The sequence below is a fragment of the Crocodylus porosus genome, unplaced genomic scaffold, assembly GCF_001723895.1.
Source record: "Crocodylus porosus isolate Cpor-Errol unplaced genomic scaffold, CroPor_comp1, whole genome shotgun sequence".
In the NCBI taxonomy this organism is placed as follows: domain Eukaryota; kingdom Metazoa; phylum Chordata; order Crocodylia; family Crocodylidae; genus Crocodylus; species Crocodylus porosus.
In genome coordinates this window covers 75,521,198-75,540,398 of record NW_017728948.1, presented here as the reverse complement: position 1 = coordinate 75,540,398, position 19,201 = coordinate 75,521,198, and the positions used below count along the sequence as shown (strand labels likewise).

The 19,201-nt window shown below is 44.3% G+C and overlaps 1 protein-coding gene across 8 annotated transcripts in view; it reads left to right on the top strand.

Moving 5' to 3' along the window:
• LOC109321966 (probable E3 ubiquitin-protein ligase HERC6) overlaps positions 1–19,201 on the top strand; it is a 47,274-nt gene that overhangs the window by 9,081 nt on the left and 18,992 nt on the right. For 6 of the 8 annotated variants that reach the window (XM_019552711.1, XM_019552709.1, XM_019552707.1 and 3 more), the window contains 9 exons: positions 3,213–3,440; positions 4,824–4,918; positions 8,675–8,802; positions 11,520–11,665; positions 13,426–13,499; positions 15,531–15,658; positions 16,540–16,599; positions 17,789–17,882; positions 18,682–18,871. In XM_019552711.1, coding sequence (XP_019408256.1) covers positions 3,213–3,440; positions 4,824–4,918; positions 8,675–8,802; positions 11,520–11,665; positions 13,426–13,499; positions 15,531–15,658; positions 16,540–16,599; positions 17,789–17,882; positions 18,682–18,871 — 1,143 coding nt within the window. The remainder of the gene's footprint in view (positions 1–3,212; positions 3,441–4,823; positions 4,919–8,674; positions 8,803–11,519; positions 11,666–13,425; positions 13,500–15,530; positions 15,659–16,539; positions 16,600–17,788; positions 17,883–18,681; positions 18,872–19,201) is intronic. The other 2 variants (XM_019552708.1, XM_019552712.1) reach the window with 2 other exon arrangements.

Below are 19,201 nucleotides of genomic sequence, written 5' to 3'. Positions count from 1 at the left end.
GCTGCCAAAATCCCAACTCTGGGGAGTGGGTGAAAGCAAGGCCATAATCCTTCCCCTGCACAACTGAATTGGGACTTAAATGCTCTTTTGCGCCCCTTTATTAGTTTTGCTGTTTGCATGTTTGGTGGTGTATTCTGCTTTAATGGCATTGCTGTTTGCATGCTCAGTGGCGTGTTCTGCTTTAAATGGGTTCGGTGTGTAGCAAAATAAAACACCTCCGAGGGGCTGTGAGACCCAGCAGCTCCACAGAAGAAAAAAATTAGAAAGCAGCAAGCCTGATCTTTTTTTTCCCTCTTCCTGGAGCCTGCCTGAGCTGTGCAGGAGCCCAGTGCTTCCCTCTGTGGCTGCAAAGGGTGCTTCCCCCCGTGGTTGCAGTGACCCCCAGGACCGCCTGGGTTGGGTGCCAGTGGGCAAGTGCCACCTGGGGTGCTCCTGAGCAGCTCAGGAACTATATGGAAGTTAGTGTGGGTGCAGTTTACTCCTGTGGGTCCTGACTGAGTGATACAACTTTACTCTTGTAGTTCATTTAGTTCATCTTAACATCCTACTTTTTCATAGCTCTTATTGCACTAATTCAGCGGATGTCAGTAGGGGTGAACAGATAGAGATTTTGAGGGCTGCCCAGCCAGGCAGAACAGAGTGTGTGGGGCGGAAAACATGTGCCCCTGGGTCTGCATAGGGAGGGGTGGGCAGGCTGAAGCTGCGGGCAGGAGTCGTCTGTGCCACGTTCTTCTCAGTGGGGGCTGGGCTGGGGTGGGCAGTGGCAGTGCTGGGAGGAGGGCTATGGTGTGGGGGCTGCAGCCACCCCAAATTTTGCCATAGGCCCCCCTTACAGCGTGGCGCCGCCCACCTGGAAGGCAGCTCTGGCTCAATGCTCCACCTCCACCCATGCACTGGGAAGAGCTAGGGCTGCACCGAGTGGGCAGCAGAGGCACTGGGAGGGGAGGCTATGGCAAAATTTGGGGTGGCTGAAGTCCCCCCGCCGCCCCGTAGCCCCTTCCTATCACTGCCGCTACCTGCTGAGTCCAGCCCTCACCAAGAAAATCCCGGCACAGCCCCAGCTGCAGCCCGCAGTTATAGCCCACCTGCCCTGCCCTGTGCAGAACCAGGGGCACATTTCCCCCTCCTTGCACCCCCCGGATGAGCTGCAGTTCCATCCCGTGCTCTACCCTGCCCGGCTGGGCAGTGGCTGCCCCTACCCTTGCTCCACTCCCTTCCTTACCGTGGGAACGTTGATCTGCCCCCCCCCCACACACACACACTCCTTCCTTCCCCCTTCCACCACAACAGCCTTACCAGCTGCATGCAGCTCTACACATTGCTGGGCTGTGCTCCTTGCCTACATGCTGCACTGTGGCTGCGTGCATGCATGGGCATTTATCGGCGAAATTAAATTCCGGGCCGATTTCTAATACAGACAATTTTTTTTATATCGGTGCCGATCCAATATTGGACTGATATATTGGTACACCTTTAGTTGTCAGCCTTCCTTAGGTTCAGGGCACCCTCCCAAAACTTTTCAAAATGTAGTGGCACTCCATTAAAAAACTAATATAACTATATTATGAATAGTATAATATAAACATTAGAATTATATTATTAATTAATGTGTTATTCATAGGTTAGATCATTATAATTCTGTTCACTCCACTGCCACTGCCACCACAGCCAGGTGAAATTGCACCACGTGCCTTCTTTAGAGCCAGATCAGGAAACTGATCTGGCAGGAGCGCATGCTTTTGCTGCATTCCTTCTCAGGCCAACCCTGGACTAGGGATGTAAATACCAATTTAAAAAATATCCATTTAACCTGTTTTAATTATACTGATTTAACAGTAAATCAGTATGGCAGCAGAGAAGAGGGGACAGGGAGAGAAGACTAGTACTTATAGCTAGACTTTGTGGACCTCATTGCAGCTACTTGGAGGCTCCCTGCTGCTTGCTGCAAGCAGCTCAGGCTCTGTGGCAGGCAGCTGGGGGCTGCCTAGAGCCAGGCTGCCCATGGCAGGCAGCAAGGAGGCCGCAAGCAGCTGCACCAGGGTCCATGAAACCTAGCTATAGGTACTTATCCCCCCTCACCTCCTCCTCACTTCTCCCTCCATCTCTTCCTCCTTGCTGCTTTCTGGTTCCCTCTTGGGTTCTGCATGGCTTCCCTTCCCCACCTTCCCTGCTAGTCTACACCCTACCCCATGCTAAACAATAACCAGTAATGTATCACTGATCTTACTAGTTAAACAATTAATCATTTAATCGTTCACATCCCTACCCTGGACTGTGTCTCCTGGAAACACATGGGGCAGGTGGAATTTTTCCACTCAGCTGTGTTTTCAGAAGGCATGTGGGAGCTGAACTGACAAGCATCTGCAGCAAAAGGTGTGCCTGCTTGCATTACAGGCTTATCTGCAGGCTTATTTAGTCTGCAGAATTGAAGACTGAGGGGTGATTTGATAGCAGCCCTCAACTACCTGAAACGTGGTTGCAAAAAAGTGGTTGCAAAGAGGATGGAGCTAGATTGTTCTCAGTGGTGGCAGATGACAGAACAAGATGCAAGGGTCTGAAGTTGCAGCAAGGGATGTTTAAGGTTGGATATTAGGAAAAAAAACTTTCTCCCTAGGAGGGTGGTGAAGCACTGGAATGTGTTACCTAGAGAGGTGGTGGAATTTTCATCCTTGGAAGTTTTTAAGGCCCAGCTCGACAAAGCCCTGGCTGGGATGGTTTAGTTTGGGATGGCCCTGCTTTGAGCAGAGGGTTGGACTAGATGACTTCCTGAAGTACCTCCCAACCCTAATTTTCTATGATTACAGCATGCAGGTAGGTGCGTTGTCCTGCTGCAGCTCTTTCTGGTTCGGCTCTTATGGCAGTGGCAGCCTGGAGATAAAAGTCACTGCCACCAGGCAGAACTGCTTGAATAACGTAGGATGTGCTGCAGCAGAAAATAGCATGCCTGCCTGAATAACGTAATGCAGGCATGTGTGCCTTTCTGTTGTGGCCGCTTCTCAGGTTGGCTTTGATGTGCCTTCTGAAAACAGAGGCACATGAAACAGCTTCACTTCACAGTGGCAGCAGCGGGGGCACCACTGGCAGGCTCTCATGACAACCCAGTTAAGAACTACTGAACTAGTTTGTGCGACTCTTACCTGAAGGTGTGGATGTCTCTCTCTCTCTCTCTGTCCTTCTCCTTTTCCCCGCCACTTTTTTTTTTTTACATAAAGATGGCAGAGTCTTTTCCTGGGGGCAGAACAGCCATGGCCAGCTGGGTCTAGGGAAAGAATTCCCTTCTCAAGCCAGCCCACAGCAAGTTGCATCTCTCAATGGAATCCCTTTGGCACAAGTGGCTGCTGGCGGGGCACACAGCTTTGCCCTGTCTCTCTCAGGAGTTGTGTATGGATGGGGAAGAAACAGTGCACGGCAGCTGGGATTAAACCAGGCCAACACCAAAGGTAATGCAATCCTTTCTTTTCTCAAGGAAATGCCATCTTAACTTGGATTTCTACTTGCTGTATATACTTCCCTGTGATAAGAGGTTGGAATAGACCTAGACTGCTCACTAGAATGAATCATGATTTGAGTTTGGTGAAGGAAAGAGCATGCAATTTGTAATTTGTATCTGGAAGGAAAGGGATTCCATGCTTTTCTTAGCAAGTGACTTTACTAGCAAAAAACTCAACAAAACAGCAAACCTGAAGCAATTATTCTACTATATTTGCTGGAAGCATATATCCCATTCAGATCCAGGCTGAAAACCCAGTTTCAAAGTTATGCCCCCCCCACCCCCACCCCCCCAAAACAGAATTTGTAACATTGAGCTTTCACAGGGAATTCCTTACAAATAACCTACAGCGTAAGACTTCTTGCAGAAGTGAATTATCAAGTAATGTAAATAGCAATATGAGAAAAATAATAGGAGAAAGGGAAGGATCTTTTTGGGCAATATCTTTTATTGGACTAACTATGTAGTTAGGATAAAGTTAGACAAGCTTTTGAATGCAAAGATCACCTGAAGAAGAATGCTTTGGATTCAAAAGCTTGTATGACTATCCCAGCTATGCAGATTGTCCAGTAAAAGATATCACCCCAAAAAATCTTTGCCTTTTGCATAATTCCTAGACCATCATGGCTACAACATCACTGTAATGCTACCAAAAATAACGTAAGAAAAGATAAGATGAAATAAATAAATTCATCCAACTTTCACCAAAACACTTCCATGGCTCCTCTGAAAGGCCCACACGTCAAGCAGTTGTGGAGACGCTACATCTTTTCATAACTAGAAAGGATGACTAAATTATGTTCAAAAGTGGAAATATAAAAACAGCAGAATAATATGATGGTATTCTGCTTATAAGCTATGGAATTACCTTAGTCTGTGTGTGTGTGTGTGTGTATAAACTTGATAGAATGTGGAGGTGTGTTGGTTTTCAGTCCAGGTAGCTATTTCTGCAGTTTTCAATCGCCAGAGCCCTCTTTCAATTTTATATTCAGCCTGTGAATTTTTCCCATTATCAGCCCAACTTTTCTCCTCTGTTACAAAGCAATGACAGAGACCTCTTATGTTTCCATTTCTGACAAGGTTCAGTACCCCTTACAGTAGTTGGAGCTATATATCGGTATTTATAGGAGGAAACTAAAGCACTGCTGATCTTAAACTTTTGCCTTAAGCATCCCCCAGATACTCTGAAGTTTTAAATATTTTTAATGTATTAGATTAAATGAAATTTCAGAGGGCAGGATCCTGGAATGCACCATCAGAGTAACTAGATAGCTGGTGCTTTGAAAAAGAAAAAGGCATTTAACATGTTGCAGTAATCTTGTTTCTCCAACAGAGCAAGTCTTCAAGCCTTGGTCAGTAGCTGCCCTGAAGAGCATTGGTGTGATCTATATAAGCTGTGGAGATGAACACACCGCAGTCCTCACGCAGGTATCTTCCCAATCCTCCTGTGTGCCGATAGCGGAAAGCTAGGCCACCACTGTTTCAAAAGGAAATGCATTTGTTTAGTTTGTCCAGTTGGGCTTACAGGTGTTTAGCTGAGATATTTAGTAGGGAGAAAAATACAGTTGTCTGGAAATAATTGCTGCAGTAACTGACATTAGAAACACGTTAAAGTTTTTACATGACAGAACAAGGGGCAGGTTAAGCTTATGAGACTGTAGCAGAATTGTCTGGCTCTTTAAATTGGGTAACCAGCCCCAGGGTAGAAACCAAACTGTGAGTGATTAGCTGGCATTTAAAAGCCCAAGTGGGGAGGCAGCTGGGGCCTTGAGCTGGGGAGGGAGCAGTTTGCAGCCAGGAGGCAGACTGAACCTAGAAGAGCTCACTTCCAGGAAGGGCCCCCTCTTGCCTCCTAGAGAAAAGCCAAAGGTTTTTCTTTGCTTATTTTTTTTGGTGTTTTGCACGAGGATTATTGTTTGTTAAGGACTATTGTTTGAACTGGAGGAGGGGCTCCTAAGGGGAGCAGGCACCCCAACCCACTTGCAGAGTGCCTGCTCCCCATAGGAGCTCCTGTTCAGCTCTGTGGAAAGATCTCCAAATATCCAGTGGGACTACTTACGTGAGCAGGGCAGGAAGCAGGATTTGGGTTAGGGGCTATATAAACCTACAGATCTTTGTTTCTTGTAGTTAATTCCTGAAGCTGAGTTTCCTAACATGAGCTTTGGCAAATGCTGTAGTTTGAGCTGCTGTTTAACTGTTTATCCCTTAATGCATAACCATTTCTTTACATTAAAAGACATTTATAGTAAGGTTTTTTTCCCCATTAAAAGCAAAAGAGCTTCTGGAAGTTTAGAAAAGAAGACGTAGTTCACTGATGAGATTAGAAATGGAATAGCTAATTTTCTTTTCTGATTCTAAAAGAAATGCTAGCTTGTGATTAAAAACAGCTGTTATCTGATGAATAATCAGACATAAATGGAAAGCATGTGAAGGAATGCCTACACCACTGCACTCCTTCCAAGTCAGAGAGGTTCTCTGGCATTGCCATGAATCTGTTCAGCAGGCTGCTTCTCCACACATCAATGTGCTTACAACCTGCATTAAGAAAGCTTGTTCCCCTGTCAGTGGTTCCTTCCAATTAATGGTTTATCAGTATCATAGTACTTGGGGTCTGAAGGGACCTAAACAGTTCATTAGGTCTGACCCCCTGCCCTGGTCAGGAATGGGTGCTGGGGTCACATCACCCCAGTCAAGTATCTGTCAAGCCTCCTCTTGAAGACCCCCAAGTTAGGAGGGAGTACCACCTCCCCTGGAAGCCCATTACAGAGCCTGGCAGCCCTAACTGTAAAGTAATGTCTCCTGATGTCCAGCTTGAACCTTCTCTCTAACAGCTTGTTGCCATTATTCCTAGTAACCCCAGGTGGTGCCTGGGGGAACAGAGCCTCCCCAAATTCCCACTGGCCGGTGAGTTTGTAAATGGCCACCAGATCCTCTCTCAGCCTTCTCTTATGGAGGCTGAATAGGTTCAGGTCCTCTAGCCTGTCTTCGTAGGGCTTGCCCCGCTGCCCCTTGACCATGTGGTGGTCTTCCTCTGGACCCTATCAATGCTAGCCACATCTCTTTTGAAGTGTGGTGCCCACAACTGAACGCAGTGCTCCAAATGTGGTCTGACCAGTGCCGCATAAAGGGGAAGGATCACCTCCCTGGACCTGCTTGTGATGCATGTGTAGATGCACGACAAGGTGTGGTTAGCCTTATTGACTGCTTCCTCGCATTGGCGGCTCATGTTTATCCTGGAGTCAACAATGACTCTAAGCTCCCTTTCTGCCACTGTGTTGACAAGAAGGGTATTCCCCAGCTTATAGGTGTGTTAATGGTTCCTTCTCCCTAGATGCAGCACCTTGCATCTGTCTGTGTTGAATTCCATCCTATTCTCATCTGTCCACCCCTGTAATTTGTCTAGATATAGCTGGATTCTGTCCCTCCCCTCCAGCGTGCCCATCTCACCCCAAAACTTGGTGTTGTCAGTGAATTTGAACAGTATGCTTTGCATACGCACATCCAGATCACTGATAAAGATATTGAACAGTACAGGCCCCAGGACTGAGCCCTGGGGGACTCCACTGCCTGAATCCCTCCAGGTCAAAAATGACCCATCCACCACCACCCTCTGGGTGTGACCATCTAGCCAATTTGCCATCCATCTGACTGTGTAGGCATCACTGCCACAGTCACCTAGTTTTTTTAAGAGAATGTGGTGGGAAACCATGTCAAAGGCCCTCTTAAAGTCCAGGAAGATGACATCTACCCTGATGCCCTTGTCCAGGGACTTTGTGACCTGATCATAAAAAGAAACCACATTTGTCAGGCAGGATCTGCCCTCAATTAACCCATGTTGGTTGACCCTGAGCATTACCTCCCCTGCTGGGCCCTTGCAGATGTGCTCCTTGATAATTTTCTCAAAGGTCTTCCCAAGGACCAAGGTAAGACTGACTGGCCTATAATTGCTGGGGTCCTCCTTTCTCCCCTTCTTGTAAATGGGAACCACATTGGCGCTTTTCCAATCCTCTGGTACCTGGCCAGTGCCCCAGGAGTGCTCACAGAGCTGTGCCAGGGGCCCTGCCATGACCCCTGCCAATTCCTTCAGCACTCTCAGGTAAAGAGCATCTCAACCTACTGATTTAAACATGTCCAGCCCCTCCAAAAGTTCCCTAACTAGGTTGTCTCTGACCCTAGGCATGGCGGTGCCTCCCCTGTGTCCATCCGCAATTCTAGTGGGGGAGATGTCCTGGTCCCTGTTCAGGAATATGGAGGCAAAAAATTTGTTGAAGAGGTCAGCTTTTTCATTTGCAACAATCACCAGATTGCCAGGCCTATCCTGTAGGGGCCCCATATTACCTGGTGCCTTCTTCTTACTTCCTATGTATTTGAAAAAGGACTTTTTATTATCCTTAATTCTGGTCGCTAGCCCTAACTCCATCTCTGCCTTGGCCTTCCTAACAGCCTCCCTGCAGTCCCGAGCAACGGAGATATAATTCTTCTTGGTTATAGCCCATTGTTTCACTGTTTGTGTGACTCCTTTTTTTGTCCTCAGGCATCCCTGGATGCCTTTCCCAAGCCATGGGGGCTTCTCAGCACTTCTGCCCCCCTTGGTGCACATTGGGACTGACTACTTTTTTGCTCAGAGGATATTCTCCAGTGTATTGCTGCTTTCAGTTTGAAGGGTTAGCCCACTAGCTTAGGGGGTGGCATCATATGTCCCATGGGGTGGATCTGGATCCAGCCTGTGGAGCCTGGGGTTTTTCTGCAAACCATGCTGTGGGTAGGGGAGGGAGTGTTGGCCATGCCACAGCCAAGTGGCAGGAAGGTCTGGCATGCAGACCACTGCAGCTGGGTAGCAGGGAGAAGCAGCAATGGGTGGGGTTGGGATCACCTGCCTGGGCCCTGGGACTGAGTTGATCCAGCCCAGGGCTCCAAAACCTTGCCAGCAGCTGTTTTTACTCAAGCAGCAGAGATAGGTGCTTCTAGTTGAGATATCCCAGGCTCAAGCCATGCTGATGGTCCGTGGTGTTGGTCCAGTATCTGGGCATCTATCACTATACGTGATCTTACCTTCATTTTTCTCTCTCTTTTTTTTTTTTTACTTTTCCCAAGAGTGTTTAGGTTTTTTTCAATATCATTTGAGGTTTTTTTCCTGAAGCCACTGTAAGTGTGAAAAGCTGCTTCTGCTTTTGTTTTGCACAGGATGGCAGTGTATTTACATTTGGAGATAACAGTGCTGGACAGCTGGGCTATCATTTTTCTGCCGTGAAAACTGGTCCACAAAAGGTTGAAGGGATAGATGGTCCTGTTTCCCATTTAGCATGTGGAAGGTGAGTATTGTAGCTTGTATCTTGTTAAACCAGTTATATTTTGCCAGAGAAGGGGAGTATTGTTTTTGAAGGAAGATAGACCTTAAGCATTCTTAACCAGAAGTGACTGTATTGAAATAAAATACACCAAAGCAAAGCCAAGGTTGCACAGTGAAACCCACAGGGTCAGGAAATGCAAAAAGTGCTTTCCAGTTGTGTGAAACTATGAGCACAGAAAAACACTCCAGCTAATCTGGCCCTTAGGACATAGGTACAGCCATTTGTACATGCAGACTAGGTACTCATGGATTCTGCTTTCTGGGTTTTTTTTGTGGATGATCTCCAGACAGCAGTTATTAGAAGGTGCTCAGGCCAGAAGTGTGCTATAGTATGACACAGAAGTATGCAGTCTACTTTACGATGTATAGAGCACTTCATTAATGGGTCCAAATGCAAGCCAAGGGAAGTCAAGTAAGTAAAGCAAATGAGATCTGATAAGGATGCAGTAGTATTTGTAATGGATTTCATAGACATTAGGGCTAGAAGGGACCTTGGAAGATCATCGAGTCCAGCCTCCCGCCCAAAGAGCAGGAAGTCAGCTGGGGTCATAGGATCCCAGCAAGATAAGCATCCAATTTGCTCTTGAAGGTGTTCAGTGCAGGTGCTTGAACCATCTCTGATGACAGAGTGTTCCAGACCTTGCGGGCTCGGACAGTAAAGAAATTCTTCCTTATGTCCAGCGTGAAACGGTCTTGCAGGAGTTTATAACCATTCGACCTTGTCATCCCTTGGGGCACTCTGGTGAACAAACTTTCCCCCAGAAACTGGTGGTCACCCCTGATAAACTTATAGGTGGCCATCACATCACCCCTGAGCCTGCGCTTTTCCAAGCTAAAGAGTCCCATGGCTCTCAGCCTGTCATTGTAAGGTCTGTTTTCCTGACCTCTGATCATGTGCGTGGCTCTCCTTTGGACTCTCTCAAGCTTCTCCACATCCCTTTGTTAGACATGCACAGCTTGCATCTTGCTCCTGATAAGAAAGAAATACTGTCCAAGGCTCCTCTCCCCCATTCTCCTTAAACTTTCTCATACTGATTACAGAGACTGGAATTTAGCTGTATGGCCTTGGAGTATAAACTTTTGAACTCTTGTAGCATTGAGCATGCTTAATGAACTATTACATATTTACCTCTCCGCCCCGTATACTTAAATAGCTAATTATACTATACATGCGATGTATGTAATGATGTAGTTACATGTATGTTTGTTTGAAACGGAAGTAAGCTGCAAGAATTCCTGTGTCTGCACACGTGCCCAGGAGAGAGAAGATAAATACCTCTTGCAAACGCATTTAGTTTGCCAGAGGTGATCTGAGCTTCAAAGCTCCACTCTCTGACCTTTGGTTGCAAACAAATACATCCTTTTGTGTCGACTAATGTCTGTGTGTCTGTGATCTCTGCGTTGCCTCCAGGGAAACGAACCGCCTTTGTGCAACACCTTTTTGAATTGCGGAGCCCAAAACTCGGAGCCCAAAACTGGATGCAGTACTCCAGCTGCAGCCTCACCAAGGCCGAGTACAAGGGGAGAATGACATCCCTGGATTTGCTTGAGAAGCATTTATGTATGCAAGCCAGCATTTGGTCACTTTTAGTAGCCATAGCATCGCATTGCAGGCTCATGTTCATCTTGTGGTCAATGATGACCCCCAAGTCTCTTTTTTCCATAGTGCTAGCCAGTGTAGCACTGCTGAGCCTGTAAGGATGCTGCACGTTTTTTTTCCCAAGGTGGAGAATCTTGCATTTTTCAGCGTTTAAACACCATCAGGTTCTTGTCCAACCATTTGCTGAGCCTGTCCAGGTCAGCCTGGATCACCCGCCTGTCTTCTGGTATGGATGCTTTGCCTCAAAATTTGGTGTCATCGGCGAACATGGCCAGTCCACTCCTGACTCCAATGTCCACATCATCATTAACGAAGATGTTGAACAGTATGGGTCCAAGGACAGAGCCTTAGGGGACCCCACTGGTCACAGGACACCACGATGAGTGACTGCCATCAATTACAACCCTCTGGGTCTGACCACAGAGCCAATTTCCCAGCCAGCGGATCATGGTGGACCCAAGGCCACAATTGGCCAGTTTCGCCAAGAGGTGATCATGGGATACCAGATCGAAGGCTTTTTTGAAGTCAAGATATATGACATCAATCTCTTCTTGGTAATGACCAAGGTATTCCACGGCATTCCACAGCTGTGGTTAGAACAGGGTTGCTGCCAGGTCCACACTGGAGTTAGAGGACTGTGGAGGAAGCTGCACAAGAATTGGAGGAAAGGCTGGGGAGCAACCAGCAACAGAACCAGTACAGAGCCAAGTGTCAGGCCTTAGGTCTGGAGTCAAGAATCAAGGCCAAGAGACCACTGCCACAAATGGACATAAATACTGCCCTGCTATGCCGTTCAGCTATCAGGTCACTTGTTTTTGAGGCTGAGTCTTCCTACCTGCCTGTGGTTTCCTTTGGCAAACAGGCACACGGCAGTGCAGTGAGACTGACTTCCCAAAGGGCATGCAGGAAGTTGGCTGTTGTGCAGAATACAGACCACAACATTTGACTCCCAGTAACTGACTTTCACCACTAGGTGTTGCAATGGATTTGTATTTTTAATCATGTTTCAACACTGATGTAGAGAGAACACAGTGGTTTCTATAACCAGGTTGTGACATATCCGCACTTCTCTTTGGCAGCTACCACACCCTGGTTTATATCTCAGCTTCTGGCCAGCTTATGTCTTTTGGACGTGGACCTCAAAGACCTGCTGAAAATGAAACAACCAATAGCCAAGGAGTGCAAGTGGAAAGTGTGGACATCAGCAGCCTGGTTTCTGCTAATGGTATTAATCATAAGTGGGATTATATTTTTTTATGCTGTGTATAATTAACTCTTGGAGCTTACTGCTACAAGATATAATTGAAGTCAGCCACATAGTTGGTTTCAGAAAAGGGTATGACATTTACCTGGATAACACAAACTTCCTCAAGAGTATTCAAATACCTATAGCTAGAAATATAATATCCTAATATTGTAGAGTAGGGGTGGGCAAAATACGGCCTGTGACAACTCATCAAAACTCTGTGGCCCCCAGGCCCAAATAATTTCCCACCCCTGCTGTAGAGCTTAAATCAAACACTAGCAGAGACCAGAAAGAAACTTCAGCTGATTCCATAATTAGAAAAAACTTCTCCTGATTATTCCATAATTGTAATACAGTAATTCCAGGTAACAGGAACTCACATGAAGGTATATCCGGGGTTAGGTGTTATGGTGCTTCTGCCCTGTATATATCTGAAGCATCCCCTGGAGCAGTAGTTCCCAACCTGTGGTATGGGTATTACCAGTAGTATGCAGACAACCAGCCAGTGATATGCATTAACAGATTTATTATAATTACAGGTTTTCCTCACTTTATGCTGTATGTGTGTTCCTGGAAAACAGCACGTAACTCAAATTTGCATAAAGGGAACCCATTTTACAATGTAACATAGGGATATGTTCCAAGACCTCAACTGTACTGACCCCCCAGACCCATTTCTACCACGTTTACAAGACAGTTTTGGTACTTACCACCAGCAGACAGTACAAACAAACACAGGGCACCATCATAATGAGGATGGCAACTCCAGAAACACACGTCACAGACAACAAGTGAAGAACACAGATCCGCAGAGGAGACTATATTTTGGTGTGTGTCACTCCTACAATGCACTGCACAAAGCAGCTGACTGCAGGCTTCCGCCACATGGATTGCATAAGAGTGAATTTACCTTGCATGTAACAAATTTTTGGTCTAAAAAGGGTTATTGCATAAGAGTGAATTTGTACATACAGAACCTGCATAAAGCGAGGAAAACCTGTACTTTATATGACTAAAAATTGCTGGTGGTATTTAAGGTTGTATGTAAATTGGTGGTGTGCAATCTTTCAGAGTTTGGGAACCGCTGCTCTAGCATCTAGTCTGGTCAGAGGTGTAAAAATCAGCTTGTGCCTTGGGCAGTAGAGGCATCTGGACGGGAGGCAGTTGCTACTGTTCTTGTTCCCTGTCTAAGCAGGTGTCTTGGGCTAGTGCCCTGGTCACTCACTCCTAATTACATTATTGCAGGTGTTCCCAAAGTTTTTATGCTGTGGCCAAGCAAACTGCAGCCTGGAAGTGGCCTTGGCCTGGCAAACCATGGCCTAGCAATCACAGTCAACCATGGCAGGAATTGCTGGCCAGACGACAGGTAAAGATACTCCCACTCCCTCAGGCTGGGGGGTGGGCCAAACCCTGTGCTGCCACAGATCCTACAGAAGAAGCCACGGCCTCTCTGCCCAGCTCTGAGGGTCCACGGTTTGCCTGTCCACGGCCACTTCCAGTCCGGCAGCCGACTGTGCTGTGGACCAGCAGCTGGCCTGTTGTGGCCTGGCACCGGGCTGTGGCCCAAGGATTGAGAACCCCTGCATTATCTTGTCACATACTTGCTTCTTCCTAATCTCTCAACTGCCTTGGCTTGGGCTGGGCTTTGTTGGATCAGTACACAAGAGAACAGAGCAGCAATATAAACTGCAGGAGGAACCCAGAATCAGCTGGGGTTGATCAGATTCATGTCTTCGCAGATCTGTGTGGCATTGGGGTGAAAATGATTTTTGCTGGAGCATATGTCAGTTTCATCAGCATTCTTCAGTCCCAGGTAAAACTAATTTCTCTTGGAGATTTTATTTCATCTAGCTTGTTTTTTCCATCATAGAAGGCAGTATTGCCAGCAACTGTTCAGTACCATGTTAACACCTTTGGTTTTGATTCATTTTAAAGCAAAACTTACTTCTTTCTAAATAAGAGGTTGACAGCAGCAATGGTTTTAGCAGGAACCAGGTAAAGCAAGCAAAGCACAAATAGAAAAGTGAGGTTTTGTAGCTAGTTATGACTTGTCCAGACCTGAACAGAAGGCTCCAGTGCTATTCCTTCACAAAATGTTAAAGTGCTCTTGGCTGCAAACTATAAAGGCATTTATTTTAAAACCATAAAAACCTTAATTTTGGGAAGTGTTCAGCTTTAATAAAGGGGTTGCTACCTCCTCTCTGAAAATCTGTACTTTGACTTTTTCCTCCAAATCAAACATATGTGCTCAATCCTTAGATGCTGTAGGTAAGTACCAGTTTCTTGATTTCAGTTAAACTGTGTTAATTTGGTATGAGACATTGGCACAGTATTTTTTTTTTATAGAAAATAGCAATCTACTCCATAATTGGTCTTGAGTACATGAATCAGTATTGTTTTAAAAGGAAATGTGTACAGTAATAAGTTTATATCCCCAGAATACACCAAGAACAGTAGATAGAACACCGGGCTTAATTCTTACCATAATATTATATGGAGGTTGAGCTTGAAAATCTTCAGTATGAGCTAACATTTGGTCCATCTTCAGAGTTTTTGGAAGCACTAGCTACCTATAGAAACAATGATAATTCATGGCTTTGAGCCATATGGTATAGACTGATGGTTCAGAACCACGAGCCCTTCTCTGAGAAGAATAAAGTTCATGTGAGGATGGAAGTAGTGTAAGGACAGTGTGAACCTAACAGGTTTATCTGTGTTGGCAGGACTGGTCCAGAAGAGACAAATAAGCAAAGATGGTCCTCAGGCTGTCAATTCAGGGATTTCTCAGGCAGCTCACTTTCATAGTCAGAGAATCAGTATCCATAAATACCAAGTAGATAGGGAGGCCCATGATGGCTGATTGATAAATGTATCATGTATCATAAATGTATCACAGATACATTTGTGATAGATAAACCTATAATAAAAGATTAAATCTATTTAACTGATAGATAAAAGTTTTCAACTCCTTTCGCACTAAACGTTAACAATTTTAATACTCCAAGGCTCCCTCCTTAAAATCCCTCTTTCCTCTCTTTAGCACTCTATAGATTACTACATCTAACCTTACTCACATGAAAGTCAATAACAAAACTCTCATTGACTTCAGTGGGAGCATGGCTAAGCTCTTACTTTTGCCAGCTCTGGCACAACATGCCATAAGCTGCCCTGTCTTTAAAAGATCCTCCAACCACTTCCAGCTATGACCTCTGAGTTTATCGTTTGTTGCTATCTCAAAGATTATGTTGCCATAAAGAAGCTAGACTGACAGTGCAGAATTCTGCAAACTGTCCAAGCTTTTCTTTTTAACAGTAACTGGGTACACAGAAAGGGATACTGTCAACTAAGAAAATGGGACCTCAAGAAGGAAAAGTTAAGTTTTGGGAGTCCAACCTCTAAAAGTTTGTTCCATCTCTAAAAGTTAATTATGTTGGTCTTCTCTGCTTCATATTCCAAGTAATTCAAGCCAAAAAGGAGTTGCACATTCTATTAGTCATCTTCTGACTATCACAAGTGTAATTCAAAATAAAAATCACTTTAATCCATTTTTCCTTAGTTTGGGGGTGCCAGGGCTTATTTTGCTTTGTATTTTAAAAACAAACAATTAAAACAAGTTTACTTTAATCCCAGGAAGTTTGTTACAAGACCAAGAGTTAGTTCTTTTACATACCAGTAGCTTGTTGCATTTTGACCTGCCTCCAGCTAATATGTCAGCTGCCGTTTTGAATAGAAGCATCAATAGATTGGATCAAACTGGTGGATTATACCTTTGTAAACTCCGGTAGGAAATTAGACTTGCATTAGATTTTATTACTGTGTTTTTGCTTTTGTTTTCATTTTTAAGTCCCCTGAGCATGCAAGTGGAATCTCTTTTATGGATGAGTTGCCAAAGATTAGCAAGATTGATCGGACTCGGATTGAAAAATGGCTGGGAGTGACATCTACCAATAATGAATTGCAAGAAGCCAAAAGGTTGTTAATTGTCATTTTCCTATATCATTCCTATTTTGAAATCTTTAGAATCTGTGTACAAAAAAAGAAATATTTAAATAAAAATAGGATCTGATCCTACTGGCTTTATTAGGTCCTTATGAAACCCAACACAGGGTTGTTTAACAATTTAGCCAGTCACATATGAGCTCTATTTGACTACAGTTGAGTTACAGCCATGTTCACTGTTCCCAAAGTCCCCTCTTTAATCTCTTTTTTTTAGCTTAGACCGATTTGCTGCTAAATGAGAATGGGAGTTCCCATTTATAATAATTGGAAAAACTCCCAATAATTTTAGAATGTGTCAGGTTGCTCTGTAAGGATGTGATGCAAAGCCTAGTTGCTGTACTGGGCTTTAGATCATGATCTGAGAGGGAGATAAAGATAGTAAAAACCATGAAGAAAATAGTATCTTCTGTTTTATGATGGGGCCCAATTTGGAGCATCTTTTGGCAGTAGAAAATTCATCATTCAAAGGAGACAGAAACAAATATGCTTAAATGACAGAGCTTAAGTAATAGCCTAACTACTTTAAGGGCGCATATACACGTCACCCTACAGTGATGTAGCGATCAAGTGGGTCTCTATGTGATCACAAGCTGCGTTGCCTGAATATAGTGTGCCACTGTGGCAACATAGCTGGAAATATAAGCATGCACCACCCACATGGTGCAGTAACAGCCTGTATTGTGCTGTGCTTTAGTACATCCAAAAGGAAATACTAAAGTGTGGCAACATGTAGATGTTCCCTAAAATCTGTAGTTACTTGAGAATGAAATTTGAAAATGTCTGGGTGTAATGGCAGATTACACAAAGTAAGTGTTTCAGTCCTACTTGCTTTGTTATTATTCCTTTTTTTGTAGGGAAATAGAAGAAATATTTTCTTCTCCTGCCTGTTTAAGTGGAAGTTTTTTAAAACCAAGGTAAGTAATATTTTTAGGTGCAATACAAGGCTGTGAAAAACACTTAGGCAAAACTAAACAAGAAGTTAAAGTTATAGATCAATTGAATTCTTAAGGCAAAACCTTGCCCTCCTTTGCAGTTGTGGGAGTTGTACATAGTAGGGTTGTGGGGAAGATGAATGCACAGCATTTTTGAGCTCCTAGAGTTGTAGTGCTGTTATAGGCTAAGATGAGGAAGATCTACAGGGTGGTGTGACAATGTATGCTTCTTTAAGAAAAAAAACATACAGCAAATTGCACCATCTCCACCCCATGCCACATACAATATCATACATAGTAGGTAGCAGGGGACCCAAGTAGGCAGACCATGTGCCAGTGACTGGTCAGATTACTGGGCATCTCATGGCCTTCCCAGGATTGTTAAGTGCCAGGTGAGAATCCTGACTGACTGGCTGCCTACTGTATGGGAATGCTAGGTGTCTATCACAAAATGCTCCTCGTGCCCCTTCCCACTTGTGCCCTCTAGGCAGTACAGGTTTTAGTTCACAGAATTCACTTGAGTTTACTAACGACTTAATTTTTAAACACCATTGTAAGAAGTGCAAAATGACAGCTGATATAAAATTTGTAATCTTATACCACCTAGGAGCCTATGACAGCACTACAACTCTGTTCTCCTGTTCTTTCATGTAACATAGCAAACCTAGGGCTCTGAGACAAACATAAATCTTTTGACATCTAATAATTGTTTTCACAGACCTGCAACAGTTTGAAGTTTGTTGATAAAAGCAGGTGTACTCTGATTTTTCGTGGAGTTGTTATTGGATCATTGAGCCTAAGGAATCACTAGCTCGTTACCAGTCTGTGTAATAAACAGTAACTGGAAGCTGCCATCTGAAGACTCATGGCATAAGCCGTAGTTCATTTCCCATTGGACACTGGTCCAAGTCACAGTTAGAACTGACCCTCTTTAACCAGTCTCAGCAAAGAAGCTAAGTGTTGAATGCATTTAGAAACTCAACTGCCTTCTTGTTTCTTTAGGTAGTCCTTGATTAAAGCACACAAGTGGGGCATTGTGGGAGAGTTTGTACTGCCCTGGTCTGTGTTGCAGATGCAAAAGGGCATATTCACATTAAAACCAAAACAAAAGCTCCATCCATGCTTATTGCATAGAATGATGCATGTTTTTTCCCCTCCTTAATCGTGCTAGATCTGCTCAGGGAGCAAGTCCTTTTGATGTTGATCTACAGAAGGCAAGGGATGTGTTTGATGAACTAACCAAAATGGACTGGATTGCTAATACGGTAAAATAGTTGGCAAATTTGTATACAAAGTACAGCCAGCCTATAACTACATTTTAATATGGCCCCACTTCTTAATTTTGCTTCATGATGTGAGTGAGTATTTCAAGTGGTTGTGTGCATGAGCACACCCTTGTACAGACACATGTCTTTTGAAGGAAACACAAAGAATCTGTAGAGCTATCAGTCAAGGGAAATCTTTAGCTCCAGCTCTCTTCCCTGTATCATGATGCACTGTATTTGTCCTATATTCCTGATAGGCTACTAGTCTCATTATGACTGGTTCATTAAGCCCTGAAAGTTCATGTCCTGTGTATGAATAACTTTTTAAATATGAAAATGAGGCAATTAACAAGTACTCCAATCCCAGAGTCTGATGTGATTTCAAAAGTATTTGAATACAAAGTAGCTATTTTGTAGTTTTAGAATTGGGAGATAAACAAGAAACAAAGTAGCTGCCCAAACACATTCCAGATACTTTGGATAGATTGGCCAAGTAGTGTAATAATAAGTGTAAATAAGCATATTACAAAGTAATACTTGTAGGGTTCAATTTTAATGGATTCTTACAAGAACTTGTGCATAACAACTGTAACAAACACATGCCCTGCTTTTTCCCTTTATATCCCATTATTAATGTCTTTCTGGTCAGTTTAAACCACATCTGAACTCTGCATATCAGACCTTTCTGTAAAATTCCAAGACCAGCAATATGCCAAATTAAAAGGTCTTGTCTTTATATTACACTGCAAATCATAGTCTAATTGCTTTCTCTCTCTCTCTCTCTTTTAATTTCATGCAGATAAGTTGCTGTCTGAGGGAACATCTGATTCCCAGTCTTCCACTGCACTCAGTTCACCAAGAGGCTATGTCTATTTTCCTTCTCCTGCCAGAATGCCCCATAATGCATGCAGCAGAAAACTTAGAGTCTCTGGTTCTGCACTTGGCAAAAGCCATTCATAGCATGAGTGACCGTTCTTCAGATCTTCTGGGTAAGCTTGGTTTGCTTTGCTTTGAGCAAAAGAAGACACTGCTTAAGATAACTAGAGCACATGTTGAAAAATTACTTAGGACTATGGCTCAATTATCTGTGCAAAATTACACACTGGGAGTTTCTCTCTATCGCTTCACCTTTTGTACACCTTGCTGTCATCCCAAATTCATGCAGGTAAAGCTTTGAGGCCACAGAATTGGGACATTGTGTGTATTTTTATTCTCCTCAACACATTTTTTAGCATTTCATAGACATTAGGGCTGGAAGGGACCTCGGGAGATCATCGAGTCCAGCCCCCTGCCCAAAGGGCAGGAAGTCAGCTGGGGTC